At 41.6% G+C, this 12,410-nt stretch overlaps 1 protein-coding gene across 1 annotated transcript; it reads right to left on the bottom strand.

The window, feature by feature from the left end:
- Window positions 1–1,529: 1,529 nt before the first annotated feature.
- Window positions 1,530–9,406, bottom strand: LOC122931777 (gastrula zinc finger protein XlCGF71.1-like; the record flags this gene model as incomplete). The annotated part of the gene is made up of 2 exons (XM_044285837.1): window positions 1,530–1,569; window positions 8,811–9,406. Coding segments are annotated over 2 exons (636 nt in total), but the record flags the coding sequence as incomplete, so codon positions are not given.
- Window positions 9,407–12,410: the final 3,004 nt, after the last annotated feature.

Here is a 12,410-nt window from a genome sequence, read left to right on the forward strand (position 1 = left end):
GTAGGTAGTTAGCTTCAGTTAGCGCCCAGCCCACCGCACCACAGTCACTGATTTGCTGATTAGCGTATCGCTTATCAGCTTTGGTACTTTATAGTATCTGTAAGTGATCAGAACTGATCACAGTCAGATCTATAATAGTATTAGTGTTACCTTAGCTTGCCCTCCACCCAAAACGCAGTGTTTGCCCGATCAGGCCTGATCAGTCGCCCACACGTGCGCGCACCCACGCCCACCCTGCCGCAGTGACAATTTTCTTTTTATTTTTATCACTGCACAATCACTACACAAGCGCTGCGGCGATAAAAAAAATCTGTTTTGATATTTTTTATCAATCGGAGCGGCTTCCTGTACTTCGCTAGCCTCCCAGAGATTTTTTCATCCACATTGATCAATGCGAATGAAGAAATCTGTGCCGTTCATTTTTTATTTCAGCCCAGAGGCTGAACAAAAAAAGAAAATCTCATTACCCGTATGCTCAATATAAGGAGAATAACAGGAACTCCTAATGCTGGCCATACATGTAATGATGGTGGAGACCCTCAAATGCCAGGGCAGTACAAACACCCCACAAATGACCCCATTTTGGAAAGAAGACACCCCAAGGTATTCGCTGAGGGGCATATTGAGTCCATGAAAGATTGAACTTTTTGTCACAAGTTAGCGCAAAGGGAGACTTTGTGAGAAAAAAGTAAAAAAAATCTATTTCCGCTAACTTGTGCCAAAAAAAAATATACTTCTATGAACTCGCTATGCCCCTCACGGAATACCTTTGGGTGTCTTCTTTCTAAAATGGGGTCACGTGTGGGGTATTTATACTGCCCTGGCATTTTAGGGGCCCTAAAGCATGAGAAGAAGTCTGGAATCCAAATGCCTAAAAATGCCCTCCTAAAAGGTACTCATTGGAATTTGGGCCCCTTTGCGCATCTTGGCTGCAAAAAAGTGTCACTCATGTGGTATCGCCGTACTCAGGAGAAGTAGGGCAATGTGTTTTGGGGTGTATTTTTACATATACCCATGCTGGGCGAGAGAAATATCTCTTTAAATTGACAACTTTGTATAAAAAAATGTAAGTTGTCATTTACAGAGACATTTTTCACACACAGCATGGATATATGTAAAAATACACCCCAAACTTTTTCTGAGTACGGCGATACCATATGTGTAACACTTTTTTGCAGCTTAGGTGTGCAAAGGGGCCCAAATTCCAATAAGTACTTTTAGAATTTCACAGGGCATTTTTACGCATTTGGATTCCAAACTACTTCTAAAATGCCAGGGCAGTATAAATACCCCACAAGTGACCCCATTTTAGAAAAAAAAGACACCCCAAGGTATTCCGTGAGGGGTATGGTGAGTTCATGTAAAAAAAAAAAAAATTGTCACAAGTTAGTGGACTTTGTAAAAAAAAATAATTAAAAAAATTTCTGCTAACTTCCTTATGGTGAATGTACGGTGCGAGCTGAAGTTCTGAGCTTGCTCCATACAAGGCAGATGCTAGCTCTGAAATATAACTGAACCCGGTCATAATGTCAGAGATCAGAAATAACTCCCAGCCTGGTCATTTCACACCTTAAATGCAACAGTCAAAAACATCCATGAAATCTGAATGGTTAGTCGGGGAGGCATTGTGTTTTCTTTGTCTTCAGAGCCCTTACAGCAACATTGCTGACTTCTATTTGGTTGACCTGGAATATGTGCAATGCAAATATGAAAATTGCCCCAATCTATAGGGAATTATATTTCAGAATACAGCCTGATATAACACATCATAAAATGGAGATCCATGTCTGCCACATTTCCTACAATCTTAACATTTCAATGGATTGAAACCATAGTGAGTTCTCTCATATGCCATTTGATCTGTAGCTTTTTTTTTAGACATTAGACACAAATTGAGCATGAATATGGATTCTCTCCTGTGTGGGTTTTCTGATGTTTAACCACTTCAGCCCCGCTAGCTGAAACCCCCTTCATGACCAGAGCACTTTTTACACTTCGGCACTACACTCCTTTCACCGTTTATCGCTCGGTCATGCAACTTACCACCCAAATGAATTTTACCTCCTTTTCTTCTCACTAATGGAGCTTTAATTTGGTGGTATTTTATTACTGCTGACATTTTAACTTTTTGTGTTATTAATCAAAATGTAACGATTTTTTTGCAAAAAAATGACATTTTTCACTTTCAGCTGTAAAATTTTGCAAAAAAAAACGACATCCATATATAAATTTTTCGCCAAATTTATTGTTCTACATGTCTTTGATAAAAAAAAATGTTTGGGCAAAAAAAAAATGGTTTGGGTAAAAGTTATAGCGTTTACAAACTATGGTACAAAAATGTGAATTTCCGCTTTTTGAAACAGCTCTGATTTTCTGAGCACCTGTCATGATTCCTGAGGTTCTACAATGCCCAAACAGTAGAAAAACCCCACAAATGACCCCATTTCGGAAAGTAGACACCCTAAGGTATTCGCTGATGGGCATAGTGAGTTCATAGAACTTTTTATTTTTTGTCACAAGTTAGCGGAAAATGATGATGATTTTTATTTTTATTTTTTTCTTACAAAGTCTCATATTCCACTAACTTGCGACAAAAAATAAAAAATTCTAGGAACTCACCATGCCCCTCACAGAATACCTTGGGGTGTCTTCTTTCCAAAATGGGGTCACTTGTGGGGTAGTTATACTGCCCTGGCAATTTAGGGGCCCAAATGTGTGAGAAGAACTTTGCAATCAAAATGTGTAAAAAATGACCGGTGAAATCCGAAAGGTGCACTTTGGAATATGTGCCCCTTTGCCCACCTTGGCATCAAAAAAGTGTCACACATCTGGTATCGCCGTACTCAGGAGAAGTTGGGGAATGTGTTTTGGGGTGTCATTTTACATATACCCATGCTGGGTGAGAGAAATATCTTGGCAAAAGACAACTTTTCCCATTTTTTTATACAAAGTTGGCATTTGACCAAGATATTTTTCTCACCCAGCATGGGTATATGTAAAATGACACCCCAAAACACATTCCCCAACTTCTCCTGAGTACGGCGATACCAGATGTGTCACACTTTTTTGCTGCCAAGGTGGGCAAAGGGGCACATATTCCAAAGTGCACCTTTCGGGTTTCGCAGGCCATTTTTTACACATTTTGATTGCAAGGTACTTCTCACACATTTGGGCCCCTAAATTGCCAGGGCAGTATAACTACGCCACAAGTGACCCCATTTTGGAAAGAAGACACCCCAAGGTATTCCGTGAGGGGCACTGCGAGTTCCTAGAATTTTTTTTTTTTGTCACAAGTTAGCGGAAAATGATGATTTTTTTTTTTCTCTTTTTTCCTTACAAAGTCTCATATTCCACTAACTTGCGACAAAAAATAAAAAATTCTAGGAACTCGCCATGCCCCTCACGGAATACCTTGGGGTGTCTTCTTTCCAAAATGGGGTCACTTGTGGCGTAGTTATACTGCCCTGGCAATTTAGGGGCCCATATGTGTGAGAAGTACTTTGCAATCAAAATGTGTAAAAAATGACCGGTGAAATCCGAAAGGTGCACTTTGGAATATGTGCCCCTTTGCCCACCTTGGCATCAAAAAAGTGTCACACATCTGGTATCACCGTACTCAGGAGAAGTTGGGGAATGTGTTTTGGGGTGTCATTTTACATATACCCATGCTGGGTGAGAGAAATATCTTGGCAAAAGACAACTTTTCCCATTTTTTTATACAAAGTTGGCATTTGACCAAGATATTTATCTCACCCAGCATGGGTATATGTAAAATGACACCCCAAAACACATTCCCCAACTTCTTCTGAGTACGGCGATACCAGATGTGTCACACTTTTTTGCAGCCTAGATGCGCAAAGGTGCCCAAATTCCTTTTAGGAGGGCATTTTTAGACATTTGGATCCCAGACTTCTTCTCACGCTTTAGGGCCCCTAAAAAGCCAGGGCAGTATAAATACCCCACATGTGACCCCACTTTGGAAAGAAGACACCCCAAGGTATCCAATGAGGGGCCTGGCAAGTTCATAGAAATTTTTTTTTTCGCATAAGTTAGCGGAAATTGATTTTTTTTTGTTTTTTCTCACAAAGTCTCACTTTCCGCTAACTTAGGACAAAAATTTAAATCTTTCATGGACTCAATATGCCCCTCAGCAAATACCTTGGGGTGTCTTCTTTCCAAAATGGGGTCAGTTGTGGGGTGTTTGTACTGCCCTGGCATTTGAGGGTCTCCGCAATCATTACATGTATGGCCAGCATTAGGAGTTTCTGCTATTCTCCTTATATTGAGCATACAGGTAATGAGATTTTTTTTTCCGTTCAGCCTCTGGGCTGAAAGAAAAAAATGAACGGCACAGATTTCTTCATTCACATCGATCAATGTGGATGAAAAAATCTCTGCCAAAAAAAAAAAAATGGAGGGGAAAGGCGTCTGCCAGGACATAGGAGCTCCGCCCTACATCCATACCCACTTAGCTCGTATGCCCTGGCAAACCAGATTTCTCCATTCGCATCAATCGATGTGGATGAATAAATCATTGCCGGGATTTTTTTTTTTTATTATATATATATATATATATATACAAAGTGTTTGCCAAAGCATAGGAACGCCGCCTCCTCCTCAGCTCGTATGCCTTGGCAAACGTATCTGTCACTGCAGAGGAGAAAATCCCGTCTTGCAGCGCCGCATACACCGACTTGCGTGTAATCTGACAGCAGCGCAATGCTTCTGTCAGAATGCACATCGGTGCTGCAGCTAGTAGATCGGTTGGTCCACCTGGAAGGTAAAAAAAAAAAAAAAAAAAAAAAGAAAAAACCAGGCCACAACGCAATAATTTTATTAACTTTGGAACAGAACATGTAAACTTTAACTTTTTGAACTAAACATTAACGTGTTTGCTTACTGGTGTTTTTTTTTTTTTTTTTTTTTTACCTTTATAGAACAAACCTCTCCTTCCCCATGGGTCAATGTGCAAAGCGCAAATCGCCCAAAGATGTGGCGAAGTGCGTTATGCACTTTGTCCCATGTGAAAGGAGACGTTTGCAGCAGCTGTGAGTGAATGGGCCCTAATAGCCCTGTGTGCCTATCCTGGTGAGATGATCCCTATGCTAGGTGTACCTGTGTGTGGTACTTTCGGAAACACTCCCCTAAGCATAGGGCAGGGTGGTCAGGACAGTCAGGACAGAAATAGCGGGTGTCACGCCTTATTCCACTCCTGCTACAGACACGACATCTTTTTCGGGGTGACGGGTGGGTTGAGGTACCAGCAACGACATTGGGGAAATGTCGCTCGTGTAGACGGCTAACTACACTGGTGTATGGGGCCACGGAACCTCCTGGATACAGGAGGTTCTCGATGATCTCTTCCTGAAATTTGAGGAAGGATCCAGTTCTCCCAGCCTTACTGTAGAGAACAAAACTATTGTACAGAGCCAATTGAATTAAATATACAGACACCTTCTTATACCAGCGTCTGGTTCTGCGGGAAACTAAATACGGAGACAACATCTGGTCATTGAAGTCCACCCCTCCCATGTGAAGGTTATAGTCGTGGACTGAGAGGGGCTTTTCAATGACACGGGTTGCTCGCTCAATTAGTATTGTCGTGTCTGCGTGAATGGAGGAGAGCATGTAAACGTCACGCTTGTCTCTCCATTTCACCGCGAAGCAGTTCTTCGTTACACAGTGCGGCCCTCTGCCCCCTTGCAAGACGGGTGCTAACGAGCCGTTGGGGGAAGCCCGCGCGACTAGTTCGCGCGGTACCACAGGCGCCAATCCGTTCTAGAAACAAATGCCTAAAGAGGGCCACACTTGTGTAAAAATTGTCCACATAAAGATGGTACCCCTTGCCGAATAAGGGTGACACCAAGTCCCAGACTATCTTCCCACTGCTCCCCAGGTAGTCAGGGCAACCGACCGGCTCCAGGGTCTGATCTTTTCCCTCATAGACACGAAATTTGTGTGTATAGCCTGTGGCCCTTTCACAGAGCTTATACAATTTGACCCCATACCGGGCGCGCTTGCTTGGGATGTATTGTTTGAAGCCAAGGCGCCCGGTAAAATGTATAAGGGACTCGTCTACGCAGATGTTTTGCTCTGGGGTATACATATCTGCAAATTTCAGGTTGAAATGGTCTATGAGGGGCCGAATTTTGTGGAGCCGGTCAAAAGCAGGGTGGCCTCTGGGACGGGAGGTGCTGTTATCACTAAAGTGCAGGAAACGCAGGATGGTCTCAAATCGTGTCCTGGACATAGCAGCAGAGAACATGGGCATGTGATGAATCGGGTTCATGGACCAATATGACCGCAATTCATGCTTTTTTGTCAGGCCCATGTTGAGGAGGAGGCCCAGAAAAGTTTTAATTTCGGAAACTTGGACTGGTTTCCACCGGAAAGGCTGGGCATAAAAGCTTCCCGGGTTAGCGGTTATAAATTGTGTGGCATACCGGTTTGTCTCTGCCACAACTAAGTCTAAGAGCTCCGCAGTCAAGAACAGCTCAAAAAATCCCAGGGCCGAACCGATCTGAGCTGTCTCAACCCGAACTCCAGACTGGGCGGTGAAAGGGGGAACTACAGGTGCGGCTGAAGTTGGGGACTGCCAATCAGGGTTTGCCAGCACCTCTGGGATTCTAGGGGCTCTACGGGCACGTCTTTGCGGTGGCTGCGACGGGGTCACTACTGCACGTGCCACCGTACCAGCTTCAACTGCCCTTCTGGTGCTCGCTACTTCACCATGTTCTACGACAGTGCTGGTACTAGGTCCAGGAAGGGCTGGGCTGCTGGTGTATGCCTCACCACGTAATCCGACAGCACCAGCCCCACTCTGCTGCTCTTGAAGCGGATCCTGCGCAACCTGCGGTCTAGCTACATGGGGCCGGGTACGCCTGCTGCTATCAGGGACCTCAGCCTCCTCGTCCGAACTTTGGGTCAGAGAGCCACTGCTTTCTACAGGTTCGTATTCTGACCCGCTGGATTCATCAGATGAGGGTTCCCACTCCTCATCCGACTGGGTCAGAAGCCTGTAGGCCTCTTCAGAGGAATACCCCCTGTTTGACATGTGGGCAACTAAATTTAGGGGTATTCCCTGAGACTACCCAAGAAAAAAAAAGCAAGCCTGTCTTACAAATGGGAGGCTAGCGAAGTACCGGAGGCTGCTGCGGTTGATAAAAAATATCAAAACTGATTTTTTTATCGCCGCAGTGCGTGTAAAGTGAATGTGCAGCGATCAAAAAAAATAATATTTTTTGTCACTGCGGTGGGGCGGGCGTGGGCGAACGCACGTGTGGGCGACCGATCAGGCCTGATCGGGCAAACACTGCGTTTTGGGTGGAGGGAGAACTAAAGTGACACTAATACAATTATAGATCTGACCGTGATCAGTTTTGATCACTTCCAGATACTATAAAAGTACAAATGCTGATTAGCGATACGCTAATCAGCGAATAACGGACTGTGGTGCGGTGGGCTGGGCGCTAACCGATCCCTAAGCTACCTAACCAAGGGGCCTAAACTATACTGAAACCTAACGGTCAATACCAGTGGAAAAAAAAAAGTGACAGTTTGCACTGATCACTTTTTTCCTTTCACTAGTGATTGACAGGGGCGATCAAAGGGGTGATCAAAGGGTTAATTGGGGTGATCTGGGGGCTAAGTGTGGTGTAGTGGGTACTCACAGTGATGTGTGCTCCTCTGCTCCTCTGCTGGAACCAACCGACCAAAAGAAGGAGCAGAGGAGCACAGCAGCCATATAACCCCATCATATTTACTAATATGATGGGTTAAATGGCTGCTGATTGGATTTTTTAAAAATCAGCAACCTGCCAGCCAACGATCGTGGCCGGCAGGCTGCTGACGAAATACTCTACTGCGAAATGCCGGCCCGCGATGCGCATGCGCGGGCCGGCTGTGACGTGATCTCTCGTCTCGCGAGATGACGCGCCGATGCGTCCAGGAGGTACAAATCAACCACCTCCCGGACGCATCGGTGCGTTAGGCGGTCGGGAGGTGGTTAATAAGAGTTGATTTCTTACTAAACACTTCTCACTTTCAGGACAACAAAATGGCTTCTCGTGTTTAAGTTCTCAGATGTGTATCACAATTTGATTTGTGACTAAAACATTTCCCACATTCAGGACATTAATATGGCTTCTCTCCTGTGCAAATTCTTAGATGTGTTACAAGATTTGATTTATGATTAAAACATCGCTCGCATGCAGGACATGAATATGGCTTTAATCCTGTGTGGGTTTTTTCATGGTTAATAAGACTCAATTTCTCACTAAAACACTTCCCACATTCAGGACATATAAATGACTTCTCTCCCATGTGAATTCTCAGATGCATATGAAGACATGATTCACGATTAAAACATTTTGCAGATTCGGGACATGAATATGGCTTCTCTCCTGTGTGAGTTCTCAGATGTTTATCAAGATGTGATTTGTAGCTAAAACACTTATTAAGGACATGGAAATGACTTCTGTCCTGTGTGAGTTCTCTGATGTTTGATAAGACTTGATTTCTCAGTAAAACATTTCTCACATTCAGGACCTGAAAATGGCTTCTCTCCTGTGTGATTTCTCAGATGTCTATCAATTTGTATTTTGTAGCTAAAACACTTCCCACATTCAGGACATGAAAATGTCTTCTCTCCTGAGTGAGTTGTCAAATGTGCATCATAAGTTGATTTGTGACTAAAACACTTCTCACATTCAGGACATGAAAATGGCTTCTCTCCTGTGTGAGTTCTCTGATGTGTAATAAGATTTGATTTGTTAGTAAAACATTTTTCACATTTAGGACATGAATATGGCTTCTCTCCTGTGTGAATTCTCAGATGTTTACAAAGATCTGCTTTCTGACTAAAACATTTCCCACATTCAGGACATGAATATGGCCTTTCTCCTGTGTGAGTTCTTAGATGTTTACTAAGATCTTTTTTCTGACTAAAACATTTCCCACATTCAGGACATGAATATGGCTTCTCTTTTGTGTGAGTTCTCAGATGTTTACAAAGCTCTGCTTTCTGACTAAAACATTTCCCACATTCAGGACATGAATAGGGCTTCTCTCCTGTGTGAGTTCTCAGATGTGTTTCACAATTTGATTTGTAGCTAAAACACTTCCCACATTCAGGACATGAAAATGCCTTCTCTCCTGTGTGAGTTCTCTGATGTGTATTAAGATTTGATTTGTCAGTAAAACATTTCTCACATTTAGGACATGAATATGGCTTCTCTCCTGTGTGAATTCTCAGATGTTTACAAAGATCTGCTTTCTGACTAAAACATTTCCCACATTCAGGACATGAATATGGCTTCTCTCCTGTGTGAGTTCTCTGATGTGTATTAAGATTTGATTTGTCAGTAAAACATTTCTCACATTTAGGACATGAATATGGCTTCTCTCCTGTGTGAATTCTCAGATGTTTACAAAGATCTGATTTCTGACTAAAACATTTCCCACATTCAGGACATGAATATGGCTTCTCTCCTGTGTGAGTTCTCAGATGAATATTATGATTTGATTTGTCACTAAAACACTTCCCACATTCAAGACATGAAAATGCCTTCTCTCTTGTGTGAGTTCTTTGATGTTTAATAGGATTTGATTTCTGACTAAAACCTTTCTCACATTCAGAAAACGAATATTGCTTTCCTCCTGTGTGAGTTCTCAGATGTTTATCAAGACATGATTTGTAGCTATAACACTTCCCACATTCAGGACATGAAAGTGGCTTTTCTCCTGTGTGATTTTTTTTCGTATTCAAAGTTGTCTCATATTCTGAACATGGAAATGTTCTTTCATTTTTGTGAATGTCCATGTGCATATAAAGGTACGATTCATTTTGAAAATGTTTCCCACATTCAGAGCTCACAGACATTTCACACAGTCTATGTCCAGTGCTATTATTGACAATCTGTGATTGATTATCTTCTACTTTATAAGAAGTAGATAAAATTAGACATCTATGGAAGCCTCTTATCCAGTGTTTACCTGAAAAAAGAAATAATGCAAAGGTGTAATAAATATCTCAGTAACATAAAGTCAACTATACTTATATCTGTGAAATCTGCCAAAGTTAGAAACATTAGTTGTTAATTAAAAAAAAACAAAAAAAAACTAAATGCTAATTAAAGGAAATTTGTCACCAGATATTATTTAGCACATTAAACTGTTGGTGGAAAGTGCCAGTTAGGAGTCTCCAGGTGCATAGAAAATGGAGTCTTCCTCTTCTAATTACTAAAGTGGATTTCTTATCAGAGAAAACATCTTTAAATTGTATAAACAGTATGAGGGACACATCAAATTTTCTACACCAATTTTTTTCCATAAAAAAAAAGACATAAGTGATGCCTACAGATGACATTAGGTCAAATTTTGAGACAATTGGTGAATGTCCCCACTTTTAAAAGTGGAGTGAATTAATTACAGATTAGTTTGATTTTAAAAAGTGACCAAAAGGTCAAATCTTCATGCCAAAAAAACTCACTTTTACTTTACTTTTTTAGACATGGGCGTACACCACCTTGTACTTGCATTAAAAATAATATTACTTTGAGTGAGTTCATAAATTTCAGAAAGCAAAGAGATACTTAAAACTGACAACAAAACCATTGTGTTACAGATTTTGTGGATTCATTGTGCCTTATACTGGAAAACACAGCCAGGCTGGGATCTAGGTTGACAGCAGCTGATCTATAGGGCAAGAGCAACAAAGACATGGACTCCAAACTTATACAGAGTTGGATCTAGACTTTTAAAACCCAGACAAACAGAGACATTGACTTAGAACTTGTTCAGACTACTCAAGATATTTGAAACAGTCTTAGGCTACTTCCACACTTATGTTTTTTTTTGGGTAGTGTGACCCGGCAGAGGATCTCAATACCAGAAAAAGACAAAAAAAAAATCAAAACAGATCCATTTAAATCCGGTATTAAGATCTTCTGCTGGATTTCAATAACAGAATTAACAATGCAAATGTGAAAGTAGCCTGACAGAGACTTCAGAAGAAAACAGTGTTGTATAAAAGCTGTTACACAGTTCAGTTTTGGCCACACAATTCAGACAGAACATCACTGATAGAAGTGAGGAACTAAATGAAAAGACTAACAAACACACAGACAAGAGGAGCAGATTCAGACACAGACCAAAAGTCGTGCATCCTTTATTGAAGAACAAGATGGAGATATTTTGAATAGAACAGGATAGCTTGCCTAGAACACTTTAGATACCAACATGTTTTGGACAAGGAAAATTTATTAAGCCCAGTCTTTTAGACACAGGTCTTAATAAAGCCCTAAGCTGATGGTGGATCTGCCTAAGTCATCACATTGGGGCATCCAGCACCAGTCTAAATGGAAGACAGCTCCTTAGCATTAACATTAAGACAATTTTCTATGCCTAAAACAGATGCCTCACCCATGCCATGCCCACAATTTTAGAACTAGAGTGAGTGGGGTTAAGTCACAGATAGTGGCTCAACTGACCGTTGTGCTGCCACTTGCGTCTGAGATATGCCTAATTTTGTCATATTTCAGCTTGTTAAATTACCCCCATAGTGTCCCTCCTCATAGAGGCCAGTATGTAAAGAAAGGAGGCAGTTATGCACTGCCACACTGAAACATAGCCCTAGATACAGAACCACAATATCCAGCAACCAAGTCACACTGTATACAAAGGTGAACAGTGAACAGACATATAACACTTTTTAAATTTAAATCTCAATATGTCTATGAGCACCACAGAAAACAGCTAAGACATCTAGAAATGTAGTTTACACGGCAGCCATTAAGATAAACTGCTATCTATCGAATACAAAGCTTGCGTTCCACAGAACAGAAGCAGCATGGGCAGCAGCTGACTGGCATTGGTTGCTAAAGTCATGTCTACTTTTCGCAAATATCCCCAATGTTTTATTGTGGCTTCATCCAGTGGCTTATTAGTAAAAATATAATAGTAAAAATTATTTTGCTCTAGCAAATTCATAAGCTTCTTCATTTTCCATATTAAACTTGATTTTCAATTTCCGTGCCCCAAATGTCCCCATAATAACACATTACCCCCAGTGTATTAAATACAATCTGCCTAAATCATCAGACACTGTTATAGGTTCAGAGCAAGGAGAGGGTGTCTAATACTCCGTCTACTGCTCCGAGAAACATAAGACACCACCAGTTCTGCTTGAAACAGATGCTGGGGAAGCATTATACAGAGTATATGGGATTTTTATGTGAAGAGTATTAGAGATGTTCCATTGTCTCCTGCGTTTATCTCATCTGTTTCTTCACACTACTATAGCCCACAAACCCTACGCTGTCTGATGCATTCCATATTTACAATAGCACATGGCCAGGCTGCCATTTTTCACAATTTAGGTGTGGTCTCTAATTTCAAAATTAATTTTAGTA

The sequence above is a fragment of the Bufo gargarizans genome, chromosome 3 (genome assembly GCF_014858855.1).
Source record: "Bufo gargarizans isolate SCDJY-AF-19 chromosome 3, ASM1485885v1, whole genome shotgun sequence".
NCBI classification, from domain to species: domain Eukaryota; kingdom Metazoa; phylum Chordata; class Amphibia; order Anura; family Bufonidae; genus Bufo; species Bufo gargarizans.